The sequence below is a fragment of the Plectropomus leopardus genome, chromosome 21, assembly GCF_026936395.1.
Source record: "Plectropomus leopardus strain MGB_pleo_1.0 chromosome 21, ASM2693639v1, whole genome shotgun sequence".
NCBI lineage: Eukaryota > Metazoa > Chordata > Actinopteri > Perciformes > Serranidae > Plectropomus > Plectropomus leopardus.
In genome coordinates, this window is record NC_142196.1 from 26,663,159 (window position 1) to 26,688,709 (window position 25,551).

At 39.9% G+C, this 25,551-nt stretch overlaps 1 protein-coding gene across 1 annotated transcript; it reads right to left on the reverse strand.

The window, feature by feature from the left end:
- Nucleotides 1-2,181: 2,181 nt before the first annotated feature.
- ezh2 (enhancer of zeste 2 polycomb repressive complex 2 subunit) lies at nt 2,182-23,970 on the reverse strand. Its single transcript, XM_088071691.1, has 19 exons — nt 23,569-23,970; nt 20,685-20,808; nt 16,928-17,056; nt 16,723-16,842; nt 16,330-16,450; nt 15,616-15,795; nt 14,843-14,948; nt 14,395-14,558; nt 13,407-13,504; nt 13,032-13,269; nt 12,125-12,291; nt 11,663-11,798; nt 10,851-10,976; nt 10,564-10,742; nt 9,463-9,558; nt 8,918-8,999; nt 8,176-8,256; nt 8,016-8,100; nt 2,182-6,718 (listed from the first exon to the last, which is right to left on the reverse strand). The coding sequence occupies exons 2-19, from the start codon at nt 20,799-20,801 to the stop codon at nt 6,658-6,660; spliced, it is 2,286 nt and encodes a 761-aa protein (XP_087927817.1). The 5' UTR covers nt 20,802-20,808; nt 23,569-23,970; the 3' UTR covers nt 2,182-6,657.
- Nucleotides 23,971-25,551: the final 1,581 nt, after the last annotated feature.

Here is a 25,551-nt window from a genome sequence, read left to right on the forward strand (position 1 = left end):
CCTCTTCGAAGCCGTCTGGAAGTCCTTCTCAATGGCCTCACCGAACTTCTCCCATGCCTGGGTTTTCACCTCGGTTACCGCCACCGCTGCACTCTGCTTGGCCTGCCGGTACCTGTTTGCTGCCTCCAGAGTCCCACAGGCCAAGAAGGCCCGACAGGACTCCTTCTTCAGCTTGACCGCATCCCTCACCACCAGTCCACTAATGGGTTTGAGTGTTGCCACCACGACAGGCACCAACCACCCAATGGCCACAGCACCAATTGGCCGCCTCAAGAATGGAGGCACGGAACATGGTCAAAGCTCTCCCGGAAGTGGAAGTTGAATCTCCTTCTGACAGGAGACTCTGCCAGACGTTCTCAGCAGACCCTCACAATGCGTTTGGGTCTGCCAGGTCTGACCGGCGTCCTCCCCCACCATCGGAGCCAACTCACTACCAGGTGGTGATCGGTTGACAGCTCTGCTCCTCTCTTCAACCGAGTGTCCAAGACATGCAGCCGCAAGTCCGACGACACGACTACAAAGTTGATCATCAAACTGCGGCCTAGGGTGTCCTTGTGCCAAGTGCACATGTGGACACCCTTATGCCTGAACATGGTGTTTGTTATGGACAATTTGTGGCAAACACAGAGGTCCAATAACAAAACACCACTCGGGTTCAGATCCGGGGGCATTCCTCCAGATCAAGCCGCTCCAGGTCTCACTGTTGCTGCCAACGTGAGCGTTGAAGTCCCCCAGCAGAACAAGGGAATCCCCAGAGGGAGCGCTCTCCAGCACCCTCTCTAAGGACTCCAAAACGGGTGGATACTCTGAGCTGTGTTTGGACCATAGGCACAAACAACAATCAGGATCCGTTCCCCCCCCACCTGGAGGCGGAGGGAGGCTACCCTCTCATCCACCGGGGTAAACTCCAACATACAGGCACTGCACCGCGGGGCAATAAGTATTGCCGCCCCTGCCCGGCGCCTCTCACCAGTAGTAACTCCAGAGCGGAAGAGAGTCCAACCCCTCTCGAGAAGACTGGTTCCGGAGCCCATGCTATGTGTGGAAGTGAGGCCGACTATATCTAATCGGAACTTCTTGCATTTTGGTTGATTTTTTTGACATGTTATATTACAGTGTTTATGGCCATTTTTGCAACTTTCTATGCTATGGCGTGTCTTAGCACGCTATTGGAGGTGGTATTCAACTGTTTTCAGCTGTTTTTGGGACGGGTCAAATTTTGACATTTTTGCCATTTTTGCAAGGCTATAGCCTTGCATTTTGGGTCATTTTTTGGACATGCTAAATTATGAGTTTTTTGGCCTTTTTTGGCCTTTATTTCCACTTTGTATATTATTATATGTCTCTACAAGCTATAATTGGAAGTTTAGATCCATTTTTTTGACGGGTCAAAATTTGACGTTTTTGGCCAAACGACACTACTAATGGTATTTTTGGCGATTTTTTCGACATGTTAAATTATGAGGTTTTTGGCCTACATTTCCACTTTGTATACCCCAACAGAACTTCCCAAGCTATAACAGGTAGTTTTCAACCATTTTTGGGACATGTCAAATTTGTCACAGCGTAGAATGTAGAAAAAAAAATGCCCAAAACGTCATAATATAGTATTTCAAAAAAACAGCAGACAATCTCATTGTATAAAGTATGGCGAAAAACGTCAAACTTTGAGATTTCACAAAAATGTCTGAAAATGACCTATTATAGCTTGGGGAGTTGAGTCATAGAATACAATGTCATCTAAAAGGCCCAAAACGTCATAATTTAGCATGTTGAAAAAATGGCTGAAAACCGCATAGGATAGTATGGCAGAAAATGCCAAATTTTTACATGTCCCAAAAATGGCTGAAAAACTACATATTATAGCAAAGCGAAAGACAATGGATGGATGGCTATAGTATCACCTTTTTTGAACCACATTCCATACTATGACTTTTTTAAGGCATTTTGTATTACATGCTAGTATAATTCAACACATTATACTGTGACTTCATGGGTACATACCATACTAAGAAATTACATAACTGTTGTTGGAGAGAGCAGATGCAGATCTCATAAGATGGTCGTGTAAATGTTAACGTGTAAATGTTATTCCCCAAAAACTTTAAGAGCACTTACTACTCACTTAATCTGTATTAAGCCACATTTGTTAGTTTTAATAAAAAAAATGGGAAAAAAATGACCATTTATAATATTTTAATCTGCATCACTTCGAACAACAAAATCCCTGTAAACATTACAAAATCAGCACCTGTGTCATCAGAGGAAAAAAGTGGTCCAGGTTTGACAGAAGAAGAGTGAAAAGTTAATGCAGGCGGACATCTAGAACGATAAATAACCTGCAGCTCAGATTTAAACAAGGGCCGGGTAACACGGTTTTAAGAAATTCTGCTTTTTTGACATTTAATACGTTTTTTTCCCTCCGACATTAAGTGATCTTCAAACACTTTCAGAACCACGTAGACTCTTTAGAGCTGTGTTTTGTTTCTAATCGGCTCTCGTTTGTTACTGTTACCCAGCCCTCAAATCACAGACACAAACAAACATGAACCTTTGAGAGTTTCAAAAGTTGCTGGTTCTCCATCATCCTGCGCTCAAAACGAAAAACTCCACAGGAGCTGATTTCACTGATCAACCAGTGAGAGCAGCTGCTGCGGCGTTTCTTTTGGGGATGGATCACATGTTTACATGGTCTTTAAATGCAGTCACACCCCAACTGAACAACATTGTGAGGAAATTAGGGACATGGGAAGGCTCATTTCAATCAGCAGTAAAAGGTTGAAACAAAAGGGTTCCTACACATTTCTCTTTGAAATATTCACACTTTCGGGGCACCAGATTGTGGTCACATCTTATTTGCGATTTTCATTCACAAAAAGAAAAAAAAACTAAATCACTTAATCTGAGAAGTCAATGTGGAAAATCTCGTTCCAAAAACTTTTCCTGAAAAACTGAGTTGATTTTCCAAACAGCTCAGGACACGTATAGGAACCCCGGGAGAGAAGCACCAGGTTTCAGAGCCCCTGAAAGTCTTTTCATCCATCAACTACAGACATCGCAGCACCATGAGACGTCCCTCTGTCTGTCTCTGTGGACTTTGTAATAAATTACAGGTGTAGAGTGAGAAGGTGGAGATCAAACATCAGCAGGAAGATGGAGGAGGAGGAGGAGGAGGAGGAGGAGGAGGAGGAGGAGGAGGAGGAGAAGAAGAAGGAGAAGGAGAAGAAGGAGAAGAAGAAGGAGAAAAAGAAGAAGAAGAGGCTGGTATTGCTTCAAGTGGGCCAGACGGCGGGCCGACAGTCTGTTTTTCTAAGCACCAGAATTCACATCAGAAAAGAGAAAAAAAGAGTCAAAGTGTGATTGTTTGTACGTTATTAAAAGGCTTTTTTCACAAGAGGAGTTCTATTCGGATCATATTTATACTGATTGAACATCTCGTGGAGGAGGCAGTACAGAATCAGAGAGGATCCTCTGCGGGGGTTTAAAACTTCATCATGCAGAAAGTTAAAAACTGGACACTTGGCTGATGTACAGACGGGACTGTTGACTGGTGAGTGTTCTGTTGAGGACTCAAGGCACAGCAGAGAGTGGGACACCGCAGGGTTAAACATCTACACACACCATAAAAACTATTTAACATTTAGTTTCCCAGCACACTCTCACTGTGCTCTACTCGTACTTTAACCTGGGGCCTATTTTTCCACGTTTCTGTGTCTAAGTGACTAATGGGAACAACAGCTTTTTAAACGTGTCCAGAATTGATTTAGACGACTGCAGCAGAGAAAAAGGCTGCGATGTTAACGAGCTGTCGAGCACCATCGATTTACCTCCACTAAACCACCGACAAGCTCAGATTATTCTGTTGCTCTTTTCTCTTCACCACTTTTGGCTGAATTTTGATTTAAGCAGGACCGACGACCAACAGACAAAATAAATAAAACTAACAAATATTCGTCTTGGTTCATCTTTCAGTTGTTCCAACAATAATCAAGTCTGGTTTAGTTGAAATTTACTCTTAATTCACCCAGTTGGATGTTCAAATATGCTGCTTTTAAACACAATAAAATTACCGTTTATAGTATAGTATAGAGTCTGACATGGAGGTTTTGGGGCTGTTTCTGATTTTATTTATTCTTGCTCCATAAGGAAAATGTCTTTCTCTGTTGGGATCCTTTCAATAATAATTTGAGTCAATCAGTGTCAAAAACACTTTTAGGGGCCGTTTACAGGAACGGTTCTTAAAACATTAAACTTTTGCCGTGATTTGGCCTTTCATTCAGTTGTTTGGGCGGCCCGAAAAAAGCAAACTTTTTAAACCTGAGTGGAATTTTTTTATGGCATGCATACTACAGCATTTTCCGTTGTTTTTGCGGATCCGTGACCAGGATCGTTTTCACAATGTTATCATGTGAATGTGGATTTTTTTTAAAAACCCAAATGAAAAGACTTTTCTCTTTTAAATAGGGCTGTTCTCATCCAAATGTGGCCTTAAAATGACAATCTGAGTCTGACGGTGATAAAAACACAGAAACACTTTGAGTGGACGTAAACTGTCTGCGTGCACATGCTCGGAGTGGTTACATTGCTGTTTTACAGCTGCCTGCTGCAGCACTCTTGCTCAATACTGGACAAATATATATTACAAATAATAATAATTAACAAAAAACAAAACGTAAAAATTGAGTCCAGGTTGAAAAGTTACCAATAAAAATAGACCCTAAAAATGAGTGACAAATTAACTGATACTATAATTTGTTGCAGCTTGTAAAAAATACAAACTGACTGTAACAAAAACACATCAGGTTTGTCATCCTACATGTTTTATAAACGTGTGGGCCATTATCGATGATCTCTGCTGACTGAAAACAACCTGATCTGAGCCAAACGAGGAGCACAGACGTGGAAAACGATCTGAACGAGTAGAGCACAGCGCTGCGGGAAAACTTTAACAGGAGAGACAGCAGAGCGTCGGAGGAGAACATGAATGAAAACCTTCATCAGTATCCGTGTGGTTTTGGTCGAGTTTGGTAAGAGGCAGCGCCGCTCGCTGAGGAGAGCGGCACCTGTTTGACGACAGGAAACTCAAACTACAGCCGGGCAAAAAAAGGTGTTTGTCTGTTGGGTTGAGTTTCCTGTCGAGGTGAAGTAGTGCTGGTTTTGTTTTCACAGTAGCACCTGAAGAAAAGGCGGCGTCACAGAGCAGAGTCGACTCCACAAACCGTTGCATCGTGACTTGAACTCAAAGGAAAAAAACAGGATTTTTCTGTCTTAAAGGCATCGTGAACATGATTTTCAAAATAAAAGTTCCTGTCTGACTGAAACTTGCTTCTAAAATCCTTTTTTGTTCTCAAAGAAATCTGATCATCATTTTCTGAGCAAAAAAACAAAAACTTTCAAGAATTTTCTGTTTTATATTATCATGAACTGAATATTTTGGTATTTCAGACTGTTGGTTGGACAAATCAAGACTTTAAAAAAAAGTCTGGTAATGGTTTCTAATTCCCTGTTTTCCCTCCTGTCTTAGTTGTTGTTTTTTTTTTTTTAGCATTTTTTAAAATTTTCACATTATTTTTAGCCATTTTTCCAATTAATTATTTCAGAATAAATTAAAGAAAGCAGGAGGAAGAATATTCTTCATCATGCTTGACACCTACAAGTTCAGGAGGCTGAAATTACTTTTCCGATGCAACTTTGGAAACTTTATTCTGCAACTAAGAGAAACAAACTTCATTTTGGAGATTTTTCTACATTAAGTTGTCAGACCGAAAATTAACCAGCAACAGCTTTGATAAATTATTTAAACCATGAATCATAACCAAGCAAAAACAGTCAAAGAAAAGATCTGATTCTTGCCGTTTTTCTGTTTTATATAACCGTGAACTGAATACCTTTTGGGTTTTAATAGGCTGGCAAAACATTTTTGACTATTTTCTGAAATTTTATGGGCATGGGGACAGACTGTTGCAGGTAAACCTAATCCCTTCAGCTCTAACTGATCGAGTTTATTAACAGTGAGTATGTGAAGACGTTCTCGTTATCCAAACTAAAAATCTGTGCTGGATGTGGTGACTCTGCTTTGTGAGCGGCCTCCTGTGTTACAGACAGACAGTGATCTGGCACTCTGAGGAGTCTGTGGCTGGTTCAGTTGTATAAAAACACAACATGACAACTGACCCACATGTGGCACACGGTACAAACACAGAGTCCAGACAGTGAAAGCAGCTGGTGGAGGATTCTGGTCCCTGAAGCTTGAAATGAAAAGCCAGTTTTAAAAACAGACGGTCGCGGGTTCGTCTCTTCTCAGTGTCAAATGTTTACTGTTTAGATAAAAAAAAAAACGTCAAGGTGATCTGCACCTTCAGCTGAGGGAAGATTTATGAACTCCCGCCTCAAAAGGAGAGGAAGATTTGTCGAGAAAAACTCACAAGAGTGAGAAAAAGATATGAACAGGAAAAAAAAAAAAAAAAAAAAAAAAAAAGAAAAAAAAAAAAAAAAAAAAAAAAGCAAAGCACAGCATCAAAATTCTGCTTCAAATATTCCCAGTTTTCCTGAAGCTTTCTATTTTGAAAAGTTGTCTGGATTTCCTGAAGTGCAGGTGTGTTTGTGTTTGTGTGTAAGGCCTTTGTGTCGTTGATCCTCAGGAGGTAGAAGTCCGAGTCAGGCGATCTCCATCTCCCGCTCGATCCCCACGTACTTCAGAGCGTCAGCCTGGCTGTACCTGAAAAACACACACACACACACACACACACACACACACACACACACACACACACACACTTTAGTTCAGGTGCTTTTACTGCGTTGGTTCAGTCTGTCCAGATTATGAAACTTATTTGTGCCTAAATTTAAATTAAAATAAGTTAAATACTGGAAATTAAGATCCAAACATTTCTTCTACCTGGAAACCCCCCTGATGACTGTCAAAACCAGAGACCGGATTAATTAACCCATTAAAACCTGAGCAAAATGTTTCGATTTCTTCCAAACACATAAAGAGAAAGCAATGAGCAACTTAACAACACATGCCCCCAAAAAATAGCAGGAAATTACTAAAAAGTTACAAAAAAAAAAAAAAAAAACCCAAAATAAGTCAAAATAAAAAGTAAAAAAACACATTTTTTTAAGGGTTAAATCGCATTTCTCCATCCATTTTCTCCTGCTTATCCGGGGTCGGGTGGTGGGGGCAGCAGCCTAAGCAGGGAAGCCCAGACTTCCCTCTCCCCGGCCACTTCGTCCAGCTCTTCCCGGGGGACCCCGAGGCGTTCCCAGGCCAGCTGTGAGACGTAGTCTCTCCAGCCTGTCCTGGGTCTTCCCCGGGGCCTCCTACCGGTGGGACGTGCCCTGAACACCTCACCAGGGAGGCGTCCTGGAGGCATCCTAATTAGATGCCCGAGCCACCTCATCTGGCTCCTCTCAACACAGAGGAGCAGCGGCTCTACTCCGAGCTCCTCCCAGATGACCGAGCTTCTCACCCTATCTCTAAGGGAGAGCCCAGCCACCCTACGGAGGAAACTCATTTCGGCCGCTTGTACCCGCGATCTTGTTCTTTCGGTCACTACCCAAAGCTCGTGACCATAGGTGAGGGTAGGAACGAAGATCAACCGGTAAATCGAGAGCTTTGCCTTTCGGCTCAGCTCCCTCTTCACCAAGACAGACCGGTGCAGAGTATCCACCCTTTTTGGAGTCCGCATTTGTAATTAATCAAATCTTATTTTCAATTACAATTTTGGCTTCCAACAAATATGAAACAAGACAATCAAGATAAAATAACTATATATAGATGTACACACACAAAAAAAGATTTAATTAACTTGGCCCAAAAAATAGCAAGAAATTAGTAAAAATAAATAAATAAATAAATAAATTAATTAATTTTAAAAAAGCACCAACAGAACAGAAAAAAGGATTTAATCAAAGGCTGGATAATAATAATCACAGCTACTGCACATTGAAATATTATTGAATAGAACTTGAGGGGGGTTAAGTGACTTGTTTTTGGGTTTTTTTTAAATTACCTGTAGTCAAAGAAGAGTTCCTCTCCAGTCTGGATGGCTCTTTTAGCAAAAATTCCTATCCTGTGATCACCGTTCACCATCATCACTGCAGAGAACGGACGTGTTAGCTCGGTTTAACTGGAGTATTATTAACATCGGTGCTTTCTGCTGCTCGTCTTACCTTTTGCATAGCAGTTGGGGTTGACCGAATGGTTGGCAAAGCGGATCTTGTTGCCTTTCCTCGTGGCATCAACAACAAAGTCTGTGGAGAAAAGAAAAAGAACCTTTTAGCACCTTTGACGCCTCACAATTTTCAAATACATCAAGTACCTGCATGTTATAATACTGAACCCTTTAAAACCGGGATAGGAATCACTTTTCTTGTGCTGCGGGTTTGGGGTTACACATTGGAATGACAAAAAATTGTGAAAAAGGCGATAAGCAACTTGGCAAGAAGTGTTCTGCATACTGTAAGAAATACATAGATTTTTGAAAATTATTTTTTTAAAAGCTAGGATTTTTTTTGAGAGCTATATTTCAAATTTTAATATTACATAATTAAAATTATTTTTATAGAATTATTACAATTTTTCCTTGTTTTTCTTTCTTTTTTTTTTTTTTACTTTTCTATTTTTTCCTTTTATGTGCAAATTTTTTAGGGGTTTTTTTTGGTACTAATTTCTTGCTAATTTCTGAGTCATTTCTTAAGTTGCATGTCACCTTTTTCCCATGTTTTTTTTTTTTTTTTTTTAAGAGAAATCAAATCATTTTGCTCAGTTTTCAGAGGGTTAACTAATTATCACTTTGTTAAAGTTCTCTAAAGTCTGAACATGAATGCATAAATCAAACAAGACCTGAAAGCTCACTGACAAAAGCCTCAATCAGGCTGTGTGTGTGTGTGTGTGTGTGTGTGTGTGTTGTACCGTTATTGAGGTTGAAGAGGAAGCTGCACATGTATTTGTCGTAGACTTTCCCTCTGCGGTCGGCTTCATCCTGAGAGATAATCTGCGAAAACCACCACATTACACATTTCTCCACACATTTAAATGTTTTAGTTTTGTCAGACCATATTCAGCTAAAATGATATTTTTTTTAGAGTCAGATTTGACTCTTTCTCAGCTTTTATTACTTCCATTTTTAAATTTCTTTGCATCACACTGCGAGGTTTACTAAATGGAATAAACTTTGTATATAGAATATCTTTGGGCAACAAAACAAAACACAAGGCTTTTTTTCTTGTTATTTCTTTCAAAACTGAACACGAAAATGCAGCTGAAAAATATGAGTCACTTGTTGGCTGCAGAAAAGCTTTAAATTACTGTGTATAAAAACACACAATTCTAGAGTCAAGTTTTCTTTAGACTTTTAATATTGTGAGATGTTTCTCTCTGTGCTTGATCTGAAACGAGGTAAGTTGAGCTCTCGCGTCTCTCTGTCCCAACAGAAAACAGACACGGTGAAGTTTTACCTCTCCACAGTACTCCGAGATGAACTCGTTCTTCTGGACCGGCTCTTTGATGAAGATGCCCCAACCTGCCACGTCTGACGGGGCCAGCAGCAGATGCTGAGAGACGGAGAGGAGAATCAGAGTGAGCAGTTTGAGCTTGTGACATGCAAACATACAAAATCAAACACAACTGTTCAAAAGCTTGAATGTTTCCAGCTGTGTGAGAAGAATACTCTGTCTGAATTAGGGCTGGGTGATGTGGCTTTACAACAATAGAGATATTTTAAGGCTATATTGTGATATACAAAATATATCTCCATATTTTTAAATGTCCTTTGAACTACTGTTAACTACTTAAATACAAAATTACTGAACAAACTAAATAAAGCTGAATACACTACTGTTATACGAACATGTAATAAAATACAGTTATAAAGAAGTTAAAATATATATATACAATGAAATAAATAAAAAAACAGTATTGTTATTGTTAAATAAACCAGAGTGGGACCCATGATGCTTTTATTTTGAAGGACCTGGCTCCTGTCACCACAGTGCTATTAAACCTGATGATTTATTCGCTGTAAGCTGGAAACAAACTGAGCTCAACAGTTCAGATATCAATAGTATTTGCAAATCACAGTGGTGCTCAATGAACACAAAATGTCACTAAACAGTCGGTCTGGAGCTCTGCAAAAGCCCTGCTCTGTGTGTGTGTCTGTGAGAGTTAGAGTCGTAGCAGAGAACCGAAACGTCGGTGGCTTATAAAAATAACGTGCCAATGTGTACTCGATGTTCATGATAAAGTCATCTTAAATATCACGCGAGGAACGAGCCGCAAGACACTTTGAGCGTATCTTAAATATCACCCACCCCTAATTAAAGGCTTTTCTAGGTTAGAGAACAAATTCAAAACCAAAGTACACACATTATTATTTCAAAGGAAAACAATACAGAAAATACTGAGGGAAAGAAGGGAAACATCTAAATAACAGCTGATACCAAACTTTCCAACAGTAGCGTCAGTATTGGATTTTTTGCTACTGAGCAATGATGACTTTGCTCAAAACATTCAAGCGTTGTACACACGCGTGATTACGGTACTAAAATTTGGTTTGTTACCTTCTTGGCGCCTCTCTGAATGGAGCAATTCTTGCAGGACACGTTCTTGCTGTCCCAATGTTCGGCGGCGCCACAGGTCAGGCAGAGGTCGGGGTCACACTCCCTCACGGCCAGGTAGCAGGGACACTGCTTGGTGTTGCACTGAGCTTTGCACCGACAACCTGGGAAACGGTTCTGACCTGCAGCCACACGGCGGGAGAGCAAAGGTATTTTATTTTTAATTTCTGCAGAAGAAGAGCTGCGTCGGTCAGGTGTGTGTGTGTGTGTGTGTGTGTGTGTGTTCTTACACTCGGAGCTGCACTGGCAAAACTTCTCGCAGAAGTTTTGAGCGGTGACGCAGGGACAGGAGGAGTCGCAGGGCTGCCGCGGGTGGTCACACGGCTGGTAGTTATACACGTGATTAGACGAGCCATCTGTGGGTCAGAAGAGACGCAGACTTTTAAATATTATTGTGTTAATATTTAGCTTTTCAGCAGCTCAGTAGTTTCCTCTTCAACCTTTTAGCATTCATTTTAAATAAGTAATAATAAGCAATTAACTCTAAACATAAATATGGTAATTAAGTGGACTTTAAAATTCATTTTAGATAATGTAAAAAACGTAGTTAGAACAAATTAACTTGTACAGGTTAAAAATTTGTTTTACTTTTTAATTAAGTTTTTCACATTGTTAAAAATGAATGGACTGTTTTCATAAGTAACAGTAAAAATTAAATTGGTCCAACAAATTTTCCCACATTATTTAAAGGAATTTTATCATATACTTAATTACTATAATTATGAACACGGTTTATTCCTGATATATTACTGCAACTAAATTTTTTCACATCATAGGTTCAGATGTCACTCAGTGAGACAGAGGGACAGCCGCAGTAGTTTCTATTTATGAAATTTTGTCTGCTGGATAGTAGTTAGTGTCCTTATTGTGACAAAATGGTGTAACTATTCTCTTCTTGGTGATTTTTATAAATGTTACTCTGTAAATATTATGACATTGACTATAAATCGAGAATTTTTTGCTGATTTTTTAAAATATGTTTTGTAAATATTATCATGTTTTTTTTCTGTTTCCTTCTGATATTGCTGAAATGACCTCTGACCTTTCTTCAGCTGGATCTTCCTGCAGTGAGTGGCCCAAAGTCTGTGTTTCCTCTTCTTCTTTCTCGGCGGCGTGTCCTCGTCTTCAGCAGGAGCACGAGCGATGATGCTCGACTCCTTGACCCTGAACTCGTAAACCTGCAGGATCGCGGTCAAGATACGATTTGAGACTTCAGTGTGTCAATAAAGAACTTGTATTTATCAATTTTGTTCGGCTGTAAAAGATTAAACACTAGTGTAGTATGTTTTTGATCTAATGTTTCTTAAGAAGTTTCTTAATCGGTTTGGTGGGAGGTTTTTAGCGACAGCTGTAAAACTTCTCAAAACATTTGATGTATCCTTAAATTCCACGACATACCTGAATTCTTTCACCCATGTTTTCAACTATCCGTGAACTACGATAATAAAAGTCTGATCAAATGAAGCGAGAGCAGACAATAAGCTGTAGGTCCCTGAAGGCTCACCTGTCTGCAGGTCTTGGTGCCGATGAGCCGTGCGATGGCGCAGAAATTGTCGTAGTACGTCCCGATGAGAACCCTGAAGAGAGAAGCTTCGGCCCCGCTCCAGTCCACCGCCTCGGCCTCACCGGTCAGCTTCATCTTCACTGGAGTCTGACACCGAGAGTTTCCCTCTGAACACACACAATATGAATCACTGTTGTGACTTATAATTATGATATTGGACCCTCAGGGACTGTTTGGAGCATTTTACGGTCTTCATGCATGTGTCCTAAATGTAGTCCAGATTGTGTATTTGAGTGTAATCAGTGAATTTGCAGCTCAGCTCCTACAATAAGTCTAAAATACACTGTGGAAACTAAATAGTTACATTCAGACTGTTCAGGTCCAAAAATGCTCAATTGAAACCCATTCAAACTGACATTTTTGATCCCACAGCCATCAGAGCAGAAAAACAGGACTTGTATTATTTCCTGGTGTCATTCTGGGCTTTTGACTCTGAATTTGTCATTTTGACTATTTTCCACCTGATGAGGTCATTTGGAGAAAATACATGCAATTTCCACTAGGTGACCTGTTACAATCAATGCTGATCACATTTCCCCAGCTGATCACTGACATATCCCAGACTGTCATTATTAAAAAAAATCTACTTAGCATGGACTATATTGAAAACAATTTATTTTTGTGTGTTTTTTCATCTAAAAACATAGTGGCATCATGACAAAAGCCTAGCATTTAAAGGGTTAAAATTCTGCAAATCAATGAATATTTGATATTTATGGGGAGGACTGATGAATATTTTGTATAGCCTGATTTAGTGTATTTTGTGTGTAGAGCGGTGTGAGTCTTAGTATTTGACACGATTATTATTAAAAGTTTATTTATTGCTGTTTATGATCAGAGTTTGTACCTGAGCTGCTGGTGTTCTCGTCCTTCTTGTCTTCGTCGTCTTTGTCGTTGTCTCGCTCGTCCTCTTTGCTGCCCTCGCGGTCGCTGTCCGTGTCTTTGGTTTCCGAGGAAACGGTGGGGGTGCTGGGCCGGCTGTTGCTGTTTGGCAGTCGACCGCGGCGGCGGCCCACCGTGCGTTTGGAAGGCGTCTTGGCTCGGTCTGCGACCACGCCCGCGGGGTACTCGTTCACCATCCCATCCTGCGAAATCACAGCGAGACAGCAGTAAAGTAACACTTATATTAAATATATAAAAAGGGTTTTTTCTTTCAGTTTTGTCTGATAGGCCGGCGAAAGTAGAAGCAGCAGGCATTTACCCTGATGATAAGTTGACTCACCTGTACCAGGTACATGTAGCAGTCGATGCCGCAGGGTTTACTGTCCACCAGGTTCTCCAGGTTCTTGCGTTTATACGTGTTTGGAGTTGCATGGAAAGCTGAAGGTCATGACATGGAAGAGTTTTTTGCTGTAAGTGTGATGTGAACTTTACTGCCAACAGACAAGTTTTCCAATGTTTGACATTAACTTGACCAAAAAAAACCCCCCAAAACCCTGAAAAAATACTAGTGTCAATATGCTTCGTAAAATGATGCTTCATATAAGATTCACACACTCTCAAAACTTCAGCTTCATCAGAAATCGAAACTAAAAAGGCCAGTTAATCAACTTCACAGTCTGTTCACAGTGATGTGCTTTTGTCAACTGGGATGCAAAAATCTGAAGTTTTCTCCTCTGACAATTATACTCTGAAAATTGCATTATTAGTAATACTGAAAATAAATCCTGGCTTTAATTTATTTGATCAAATGTGACATAAATTAATACTTTTTAAAATGTGCTTATTTATTAATTTGCTTTTGTATTAATTCCATTATTTATTTACCTTCCTATTTAATTAATGAATTAATCTGTTTACATTCAATGAACAAGAAGAAATGCATAAATAAGACTGGGGAAATAAATACGGAAAACAGAAAGGGAAAATAATAAATTAATTCAGAAATGAATAATGTTCTTTTGTGCTTTCACTAAAAAAAATACTATTGTACATTACATAAGTGTAAATTTAAAAAAAGAAGCAAATTAAAACAGAAATGTCATTTATCATTTAATCGATTTCTACATTTACTTTTAATATATTTTTTGGGCACAAATGCATATTGATTTACGAATTTATGCATGTATTTCTTATTTTGACAGCTTCTGCCCTAAATAGTTTGAATGATAATAAATCCAGTATATGAAATTTGTGCATCTTTATATTTCTAGACTTAATAATGATGATAATTTTAATGTGTGTGTGTGTGTGTGTGTGTGTGTACTAACGGTGGAGGAAGCAGTCGTATTTGAAGCAGCGTCTGCAGAACAGAGTGTGGAAGGAGTGCAGGCTCTGTTCGCGCTGAACGGAGCGAGCGTTTGGACCGTCGATGTTCGGCGTGCACTCTGGGGGCAGCGCACCGGGCAGCTGCTGCTCGGTCAACTCCTTGTACCTGAGAAAAAAAAACCACACACACACACAGAGACACAGAGACACAGAGACACACACACACACACACACACACACACACACACACACACACACACACACAGGTCAAAACTTGAAGAAATAAACTAATGGCAAAAGTAGTTTACTGAGACACACACAGCGCAGTTGTTACTGATGTCAAAACTGTATGATGGCGTTGTTTCATTATTATTGTCTCTGTATAGATTTAATGTGTCCCTCTGTTATTGTCACAACATTAACACACTCACACAAAACAAACCCACTTACTTCTCTTTGAGCTCCTCAGTGGAGCCCTTGTCAGGGAACATGGAGGAGATGGCTTCGAAAATCTTGTCAGAGGGAAACTTCTTGCTGCTGTCATTGCTGGTTCGGCCTGGAGACGACAAATCAGGGCACAAAACACACTCTTCCTTAAAACACTGGCTGATGTCACTTCTCTCAATCCACTATAGATCATAGATCATAGAAGAGCTTAGAAATGTTGTCCAGCAAAGAAATAGTAGATTTTTCAGGGTTCATACAGACTAAAACAAGTTAAATGTAAGTCTTATAAAGAATTTTTAATGCTTGTTTGGAATATGATGTTAAAACAATTAATATTGTACCTAAAAAACAGCCTTTTCCGCTCATAATGAGCTTGTATGAGTCAACTCGGACTTCAAAGTGATAAAAAAAATGACAAAATGATCACTATTAGCCCAGTACATGTGTCACAAAACAGTCTATAAACTAGTTTTATTCAGTAATTTCTTTTAGGACATCAGAGGCTTTTAGGAGGTGCCGGTTTGCAACTTTTATTTTTAATTTTCTATCCCTTGTAATGCTTAGAAGTAAAAATTATTAGTTTCTGGCTGACAGTCTAAAGTGACATTAAGAAAATATTTGGAATTGTGATACCATTAAACCACAAATTTGTATGAACTTGTGTCTGTTTTTATTTGATAGTTTTCATTATATCTTGTCTTTATTGTAATTTTTTTTTTAAAAAAGGGAGAAAAATGTCCCCCTGATGATCCCTGGGACCTCGGAGACGGACTTACTCTCACTGTTTATGAGCCCGTCCTTGCGAGGGTCCTCTGGATGCTCCTTGCCGTCACACATGTCCATCTTGTCTACCTTGAAGTCTGGCTCTTCCTCCTCCTCATCGTCCTCGTTGTCGCTGTACTGTGACAGAGCGTTGACCAACTCCACGAATATTTCATCGTTGATGAAGCCGCACTCTGCAAAACAAAACACATGCATCAAATGGCTTCATACCACAGTAAAGTTTGTTTTCCCTCTTACGTTGTCTCTGTTGTGTCGGATGTCACAGTTAAAAGAAAGATGCACAAGAAGCAAAACAACAAACAGAGTAAATATTTGTCCAGCTTTGTCTGAACTGAATACAGCATCATCCAGAAAAGCTGTTCCACATCAAATATGTGCAAGCGTGCATTGCTGGATTCTGCATAATTCTACTGTTTGTCTTACCAATGTCTTGGACTTTATATACAGCAGAATAAAGTTTTGTCTGATAATCTACTAAACTCGTGAATCCTTCACATACACTGGAATTCTTGCATTGCTTAAAATCTTCATATAAGCGCTTTTTTTGTTGAAACAGGATGCTTGAAGTGAAAACAAACTGAAAATTTAGCCATGAAGACATTAACCTGAAAAAAGTTGTCGTTTTACTTTTGATGCAGCAACAGACACAGTTTAACTGCACTAATCTCTGCGTGTCCACTGACCCTCACCTCTGTCTCCGTCCTCACCTCTGTCTCCGTGGACTTTGCCGTCGTAGTTCTTAATGAGCTCTTCTATGAAAGTCCCATCCTGGTCCAGGATCTCGTCTCCCATGTAGGGGATGTTATGGAGCACCGTCTCGTCCTCCACCTGATGCAAAGAACGCAAAACAAACATTTTGCACACACAGACAGCTGCCGTTAAAACTGTCCCAAACACAGATGACACCTTTTCACTTCTAAATCCTAGAAACTTCCTAAAATCCTAGACAGGTCCAAAAATCCCAGAAACATGTATGGGCCGCTGCAACTGGCCCCTGGATTCCTGTCATTTTGCAAAAGTGGCTCCTAAGCGAGGCCAGTTGAGTATCTCTACAGTACATGTGACACCACTGGAAGCAGCTTTTCTACATTCATACACACCATGAAGTTCTGCTGCAGCGGCGACCACGAGTACATGACTGGCACCGAGGCCACGGCGTTCAGGGTCTTCAGGGGGATGACCTGCCTGGGGAACTCAGAGAAGCCGCTGTCCACCGTGCACTGCAGAGAAAAGATGCAGTCAGAACACGTCTTCCTTCATTTCTCCTACGCGTCAGCGTGCTGAGAACGGCGTTTATCCACCAACCTCTCGGGTGCCTCTTAAGGAGCCGACGGACGTCATGATGTGAACCGGCTGGATCCGCCTGGTCTTCCACTCCTGGTTCAAAATGTCGGTTCGCTCCATGATTTTCTGACGGTTGGTGTTGAACATGCTCTGGAAGAGTAAAAAAACAAAAAAATTTAACAGCAAAAAACAAAGGACAGGGAGTGTGTCAGCCAGCAGCCAAAACGTGCCATCACTTGACAGGACGCTGATGTTAGATCGCTCAGCCACCTAAAAACTGTGGTGCTCATTTTTTACCAGTACCGTATGTATCAGGGATGCAGTTCTTCCAGAGCTGATGGGGCAGCATGAACACCAACAGGTGCTCTGGTCTGCTGTTAAATACCAAAGCAAGAAGAAGAAGAACGCCTACCAGCACCAACAACAACACTACGTAGGAGACCGCAAAGACTTCATCTGCAGCAACAGCTCTGCCTCGACTCATCAAAAGACACATTCACATGGCCTGGTCAGGGCGGGAATATCACGCCGTTATGCCACCTCACCGTTCTCTATATAATGTCTGATCGCAAAAGGGCGGGACAGAGTGGTCTCGCCTCTGAGCTGCGAACGGAGGTGATAACAGCACCGAAATGAGGTCTGTCTAAAACGTAAAGCCAGAAAGACGTGACCATGGGCTGCACCGGCGTGACACTTTGACGACATGTTTATGTGTGAGACCCAGCGCGGAAGATTTAAGAAGCAAATAGAAATACATTTTGTCCTTGATCCTGCTGCATCTTTGGAGTTAAAGGATGAGTCGATTAAAATCAAAATAAAAAATGCAATGAAAACATCATCCCTTTTTTTGGGCATACTGCCACGAGGACCAACTGTCATGAAGGCGTGCTGAACACAACAACGATGGAGGAGAGAAACGTAAATACACTGAAGTCTACATATTAATATACATTTCCTCGTCCATAAAGTTTCATGAAAACACACATAAACATCTGTGCTTGAGGCAGATCATCAGTGATTCAAAATAAAATTCGACTTTGATTTAATTTAAATGTTTTAATAAAAGTGCTTTATTGATAAGTTTTGTTTTTTTTTAGTTTTTAGTTTTGTATTGACTACAAATCCACTAACAAACATTTCTTAAATGCCATATAAAGAGGCCATTGTGTCTAATTATTGATGTATAGAAACAGGCTTCCAAAAGCACCGGCTGCCGGCCAGATCACCTCCTCTTCTCCATCTGGACAGTTTAAGTCTGTTTCATGTACTTTTTTATGGACATTTCTATGAATCCGATCACTGCGTTAAAGACCTCGGTAACTCAAAGGTGTCGTCAGTGATTTTTGACAGAGTAACAAACATAAACAAAGCATTACAGTGACAAAACACTGCTGACGTAAAGAGGAAATGAGGGTTGAGGGATGTTTCCTGTTACTGCTTTTCATGATTAAAGACTTTTTGAAAGAGAGCTGCGTATGGATTTTATTGTCAGGTTGCCACATTAGGGATTTTCTCTTGCAGCAGATTTGCTTAGTTTGAGTGAAAACAACATTATAAGTCAGTTATAATGTAAATCAGTGTCAAGAATTAGTTTTAAACTTTAGCTTTTAAGCCAGGTGCGTAAAATGCTCTGAAAATACAAGAAATGTGAACATTTACCATTAATGTGCAAATTTTATCATCTGTTAATGAAGATCATGTGCTTGAAAGTTCCAGCGCAGCTACTTAATGGACCCTGTGGTGAAGATTGTTTTCACATGTCTTTGCCCACATTTGGAGAAACTGTTTTACATGTGGAAACAACAAAGAGCTGCAGATTTTGACAAACATCTGAGTGAAGTTAATCCTTTGGCTATTGTTGAGGTTACAAGAGAAACATGAATCAGTGTCATCATAAAACCAGGGAGACAACAGAAGACACATCGGTCTTTTGTATTCTCAAAAGGCAAATATGTCTTTGTGACATAAGACACAGGAAAAACAACACAATGACAATTACAGACTTTTCTGTGACTGTAAAATTTAAAAATCTGTCCTGAGACCAACTTTATGAAGTCTACTGGTGTTTTTTGTCTTGTTTTGTCTACTATTTTTTTTATTCTTATTCCTATATTTTAACTTCTGCTCTGTCTTGCATTCTCATTTTTACTGCATGTGTCTTCTGTGTTTTCACTGCCAAAGACTGCTCCGCTGTAATTTTGCATAAGACAAAAAGACTTGAAATAGCGTGTTTGACTGGAGCTGTATTGCTAAGCAACAGCCTGGCTCCATGTTTACTTCCTGTCAGCTGATGTTATTCACACGCACTGCAAAATATCCCAACAGGAAATACAAGGAGCCTGTTTACACCTGGGGCACGTTCAAAACATTTACCGTGTTGCTACAGCTGGACGTTTTGTTCTTTGAAACAGGCTTAAGCACGTTTTCTGCTGTTTGGTGGGTGTGTCAGAGCTATTATCAGCAGTGGGGTTGTAAAGAAAAAAATGTCTGGTAGATATTGTATAGACATTTTTTTTATTTTTAATTCACACTTGTTTTGACAATGTAAACAATATGTTCCTTAAAAAACAAAATCGTTTGAACTGAGTTAACCCCACCACACAAAAAGGCTGTGTGCATGTGCAAAACAACGTAGTGTTCAAACAACAGCGTTTCTATCTGAATACACAATTCACTGCGTTTTGTCAGGGCCTCACACAGCCCGATATTAACACGCGTTTCAGTAGCTGCATTGCCTCCATCTGTTAAAGGCGGGAATATTCAAACGTCCGATTGTGGAGAGCAGGGACAGAGTGGTCTCATGAAATAAGGACAGAGGTGGTAATAGCGCCAAAACAAGGTCTGTGTATAATGTAATGCCAGAAAGGCCTGACCATGGGCGACACATTGTGACGTTTTGACGTGTTTATGTGTTCGACTCACAATGAGATTTAAAAAGCAGCTGTTCTCATCACGGCCAATACAAAGAAGAAAAGCAGACATAAATGTCCACAAACTGGGAAAACACTGAGATTCAGGAGCTCGGAGGAAGAGACCGAGATCTTCTTACATCTGATATGAGAAGATATTATGGCAATATTCATCGCCATGGTTACTGGAATATTATCAAGATGGAAGTCACGTAACATCGTAAGACAAGTCTGATAACATCACTCCGTGGAAACGCAGTCATCTCGCAATTGTGTTTTATCAAAATTTTGAAAATATTGCTTAAGTTTTGGACAAATCTGTAATGGAAACCAGCCTGCCGTTATCATTCAGAAGGCGCTTCCGACGCACTTATTATATGTCATTTCAAAATTTACCATGCCCCCTTCCAAAGGCAGCGAAGCTGCACTTGGCACTACTTGTAAAATGTGGGAGTTAGAGAGAGTTTGCACGTCCTCCAAAAAGCCACCACATCCTGCACTGACGACCTGTTACGTTCCTGTCAGGGACGCATCACCTCTACAGTTCATAAGAAATCTGGTGAAATGTCTCTCACACCACCTCTGCGAGCAGTCTGAGTGATCACATCAGGAGGCATCTGAGTGTAAAACGTGTTAGAGAAGCATAGCATCCAAACACATTTGTTATTCTTTGACATCTGATGGACCAGGTGATTGAAATAAGGCAGTAGTTAATATTAGTACGACTGAATGTATTCAAGTGTTTTGGCTGATCAGATTTTCTGTTATTGTTTCGATTATTCTAATATTATTGAGAGCTACAGATGAGTGTTAGCACTGTCGGTCCCTGTGAAGATCTGCATGGTGTGAAGGTCAGTGTGCGGACTGACCTTGACCTCGTCGGCCCGTCTGAAGCGCTTGAGCTGCCGGAGCCTCATGTACTCAGACTTCACCCTCCTCTTCCAGCAGGCGGGACCCTTCTCCGAGCGCTTCCCTGTCAGCACCATGATCAACCTGCAGAACAAACACAGGGAGGATGAACGTTTCTACACACTGAATGCTCTCACATTTCATATTTTCACACTTACTCCACGCCACACAAGGTTATTAAAGACCTTTCAATCCTGCTTGGATCTTCATCTGGTCAAATGCATTGTTATTCAACTTAGAAAAAAAATTAAAAAATCACGCCAATTTGCGCAGGTTTCAAAGGGTTAAAGACACAGCAATAAAATAAAACTGCTTCTATTCACGTAAAACTTTTGCGTTTAAATGAAAACGCTGGTTCAAACGCAGGTGACATGATTTTCTTTTGCCTCTTTTGACATTATCTGCTCTTCACTGGAAGAAGTTGAACAGGAAATCCACTTGTTCACTTTTTTTGTTCTTTAGAGGCGCTCTGTGTGATTTTCAGCAGTCCACGTGTAGCAACCAGACCTATCTGCCAACGCGGGGAAGTCAGCGTGAGTCGCTGCCCACCAGCCCGGCTGGTCTGACTGAGATCTCACACTTTCGATTAGATGTGTCAGACGACTGTCATGGAGACGTGCCGGTAAGCGGTTGTGTCAGGTTGTAAGGGAAGTGGAGGGTTCGACTCGTATGGCTCAAACACAATCTGCAAACCTCAGGCTGAGTTCACATTAAAAGCAGCTAAGAATGCAAATAAAATGGTAAAAAAAAATCTCTCAGCCAAGTCAAGAATTTTCTACTGGCAAGGACCAAGTTATTATGCGCTCTTTCTGCCAATAAGATCTTACAGTTACTCAGCAGCGAGTTTATAATATGCCTATTAATATCTAGTTTACCCTGAATGAACCTGTGGCTGTTTGACGGGACAGATAACAGCTTTCTGGGTCATGTTTCAACACAAAGACCACTTTATTCTTGTGTTTCTTATTAAGTTTGTAGTGTGATGAAAGTGGCTGAACATCACAATAATTAAGTATGATGTTGATATACTTGTACTTTACTTAAATAATTTGATTTTATGCTACTTTTTTCTTCAGCTCCTCTACATCTCAGAGAGAAAAACATGAAAACAGTTAAATGATGCAGTGCTGTACTCTAATGTAAACAGAGGTATACAGTATCTACAATTGGCACACTGGAGTCACTCTGCATAATGAGTACTTTTACTTCTGGTACTTAAAGTGCATTTTGCGAGTAAGACTTTTGTACTTTAAGTTGCATTTGTAACTCAGTACTTACTTTTCAGAGTTCGATATTTCTACAAATACTTAAAAGGTCATATTTATTTCCTACATTTTTATTCTTCATTTCTATTGTAAATGCATATCAGCTCGAAATGTGACTTATCGGTCTCATTAATCACTAATAATCGGTATCAGCCCTGAAATAAAAAACAGGGTCGGTCGACCCTACTTTTTAGCCATGGTGTCAAAAGAAATCAAAATAATTTGTTTCAAAGGTTTAAATACGTGTGAAAGGCAGCAGAAAGCAGCACAATAAAGCTGCTATAATTCTGACTTGTAAAGGGTTAAACCTTGAAACGTCACTTCTGGTTTTACCCTGAAGGATATTATTGGCTATTATGAAGATACAAGTAAAAAACATCTGAATTACACTGGTGTTGTTTTAATGGGGAAAATCTTTATCAACAAACAAATTTCTAGGTTCACACCCCTTTTTCTATCTTTTCTTGATTGATTTTAACTCAACGCTTTCCTCCCTTACTCTTACAAAAAAACAAAAACAAAAGCAGCAAATGTTTACAATATCACACAAACTTATTTGGCAAAACCCCTGATGTGATATGAATATGTATTATTTTTGTTTGTGACCAAGTCCATTTAATAAAAATTTTGGTTTATGTATTAATTAGGGCTGCAAATTGCGAGCACTCTCCTTAATCAATTAATTGGTGAAATTAACCATCAATAAATTATTATTTGAAAATAACATAAACTGTTGCTTATTTCAAATAATACCAAATGTGTTTTATCCGCAGTCAAAGCTCAGTGCAACATACTGCACATATATTTTTTACAGAATTCATAGCCTATTGATTAAATTTCACATGGTTGGTTAAATTCTTGACGACCGATTAATCAATCATCGATAATCATCCCTAATATTGATATTATTATTATTTATTATTAATAATGTTCTGTGTGTAAAGTAAGTTCATTTGTGCCTTCATGTATGTTTGTGTTCTTGTTAGTATGACATGATTTTTATATTAACATATTTCATGTATATTTTGTTAAATTAAGCTGTGGGAAAAAAAGTTACAGGAAAAAACTTTTAAACTATAATTTAATTTTACTTTAACTTTAACCAAAGTCATTTTCTTGTAAAACATCTCTACTTTTACTCAAGTGTGGCTTTCAGGTGATTCACCCGTCACTGTCGGTTTGTGACAACATGAGTAATTTTGGATGTGAAGAGCATCAGGCAGCTCTCTGGAGGAGCTAGCTACTAATAACAAGCAAGCTAACGGCAGCACACCGACGTCGTGCCAAGTTTGTCCCCCCTCAAAGTGTCTGCACAAACCGTTTCACCGAGCTCCCACATACCACAGCTTCAGCCTACACTCTGTCGGTGATGTTTTCTTCCCAAACAGCACGCTAAAAAACTTATTTAGAAAGGAGGGGGACTCAATCTGACAGGGATACAGAAACTGGCACGACACCCCGGCGAGCTAGCTAACAGTTGGTGAGTTAACAAAGGCGTCCAACAAAAAGAGCACAGACCGTTTGAACCGCGACAAAACCGCCAAAAATACGAGACAGCGACACTGACAGCTCCTCTTACCTGCACAGGAGGCTCCGTCCTCATTCACCGGAGCGATTCGGGGTCGACAGGACGAAACAGTGGCCGAAAGTCGTCCTTTGTGTTGGGGATTAGCCGGGCTAGCTGGAACGTTAGCTCAGCGGCTAGCTAGCGGTTAGCTCGTGAGGAGGGGAGCTGCTGCCGGCTTCACGCGCCCAGAGTCGGCGAGCGGATAAGGAAAAGTCCCGTCCCCAGACTTTGAACCGGGCTTCATATACGACGCGGTGTGTGCGAATGTGAGTTACACCGTTTATTTTTTACCCGCTGCCTGTAAACAACGCGTCCAGTTTCAATGTTTCCGCCTCGGCACCGCTACCGTTCAAACTGCTCTCCGTCTCGCACTCACCGCCCACTACAGCGATTCAAGAGGCGCCAAACGGTTCGGCCAATCACAGGAGCCGACGGTTGGGATTCTAAGTGTGGTGCGTTCTGATTGGTTCGGCTGCGTTACGGTGCCAGCCAATGGGATCGCAGCGCTCAGCCGGGGGGCCCTGCAGCGGGGACATGTGGACAGCGTCTCTTTGTTCTCTCATATGTCAACGAAATAAAAATAAAAACAACCAACAGCCCGTCTGACAGATAAATAACCAACAACCGGACTGCACGAGCTGTCACTGAAACGTTTTAACAGAAATAAATTTCATCTATTTACAGCTCACTCTGTGTTTAGTTTATTTTATGCACATATGAAAGTCTCAATTGTTGTCTTTAACCCTTTGAAACCTGAGAAAATTGTTTTGATTTCTTTGAAAAAAAATATAGGGAGGCAGCGACGAGCTGCTGTCCAAAGAATCAGCAAAACAAATAGTAAAAAAGTTAAAGAAAATCACCTGAAGATAAGGAAGAAAGACTTAGAAAAAGTGCTCAAAATAAAAGAAATGTATTTATTTGACATATTTTATTGTATTTTTTTCTGTGACATAATTATAAATATGAAATTATTATAGTTATAATTTTGTGGACCATATGTGAAAGTCTCATTTGTTATCTTTAAAATGGAAAAAAAGACCAATGAGTTTAGAGTGTGAGAAAATATTTTTGATAACAAATGGAAAAAAATGGATTATCTACAACAAAGTGGAAAAACCATTTGGACTAATTCCTCCTCCTTGGATTAAAGTCTCACATGCTGACTTCAATTTCTTTTTTTTTTTTTTTTTTTACTTTTTGTGATAGGTATTATTGATCACAAGCAAGTAAGCAGTAATAACTTTTTTTATTTCATTATATCATTTACCTTATTTTACCTTCTACATGGTTCATATTTTGCTAACAGTTCTTTTAAAATATTAAAGGTTTTTTTTCACTTTAATTTATCTATTTTATTTATGTTTTATTCCCTTTTATTTGTGGTTTCATTGCTTTTGTTGTTTTTGGTATATTTCTCTGTAGTATTCTATATTGACATTTTGCATCCTGCATCTCGCCTCACTTGTGTTCAGTGCCACTGTCTGTCTTTATGTCGTTGTCTTGCCTTCTGTGTATCCTATTTCTGCTTTTGCTTTGATTCTCAAAGCACTAAAAACTGTTTTTAATGGTGCTACATAAATAAAGTCATTATTATGAGGTGTGTCACCCAATATAATAACAAACAAAGATAATGACAACAGTCACAGTGCAGGTTAAATATTACTGCAACATTTTAAGTTGTAGGGATTTACACACACATATACACATGAAAAGAGAAACAATATATAAATGAAAATAAAGAGAAAAAGAGTGCTCACCTAGATGGCTGTAAAATAGAGAATCAAATAACTATAAGCTCCCGTGCACTTTTTATTTTCTCATATGATATTAACTTGACCACTCAGATCATCTTTTTTTGAAATAGTTTCAGGTTGTTTAACTCGAACAAATCATGATGCCGCCTCCTCCACCTGCTGACAGCTCAGGTGAGAGCACGAGCAGACGGTCAGCTCTTCACCTCGTGCTCCAGTTTTATTTAAGAAATGTTAAACGGCA

What these genes read in the sequence shown, in the direction of transcription:
- ezh2 (XM_088071691.1), bottom strand. Translation starts at nt 20,801, where the DNA reads ATGGTGCTGACAGGGAAGCGCTCGGAGAAGGGTCCCGCCTGCTGGAAG. An exon ending in CGAGAACACCAGCAGCTCAG is followed by an intron (nt 12,292 to 13,031) that starts GTACAAACTCTG and finishes GTGTGTGTTCAG; the next exon opens with AGGGAAACTCTCGGTGTCAG. An exon ending in CCCCAACTGCTATGCAAAAG is followed by an intron (nt 8,101 to 8,175) that starts GTAAGACGAGCA and finishes CGTTCTCTGCAG; the next exon opens with TGATGATGGTGAACGGTGAT.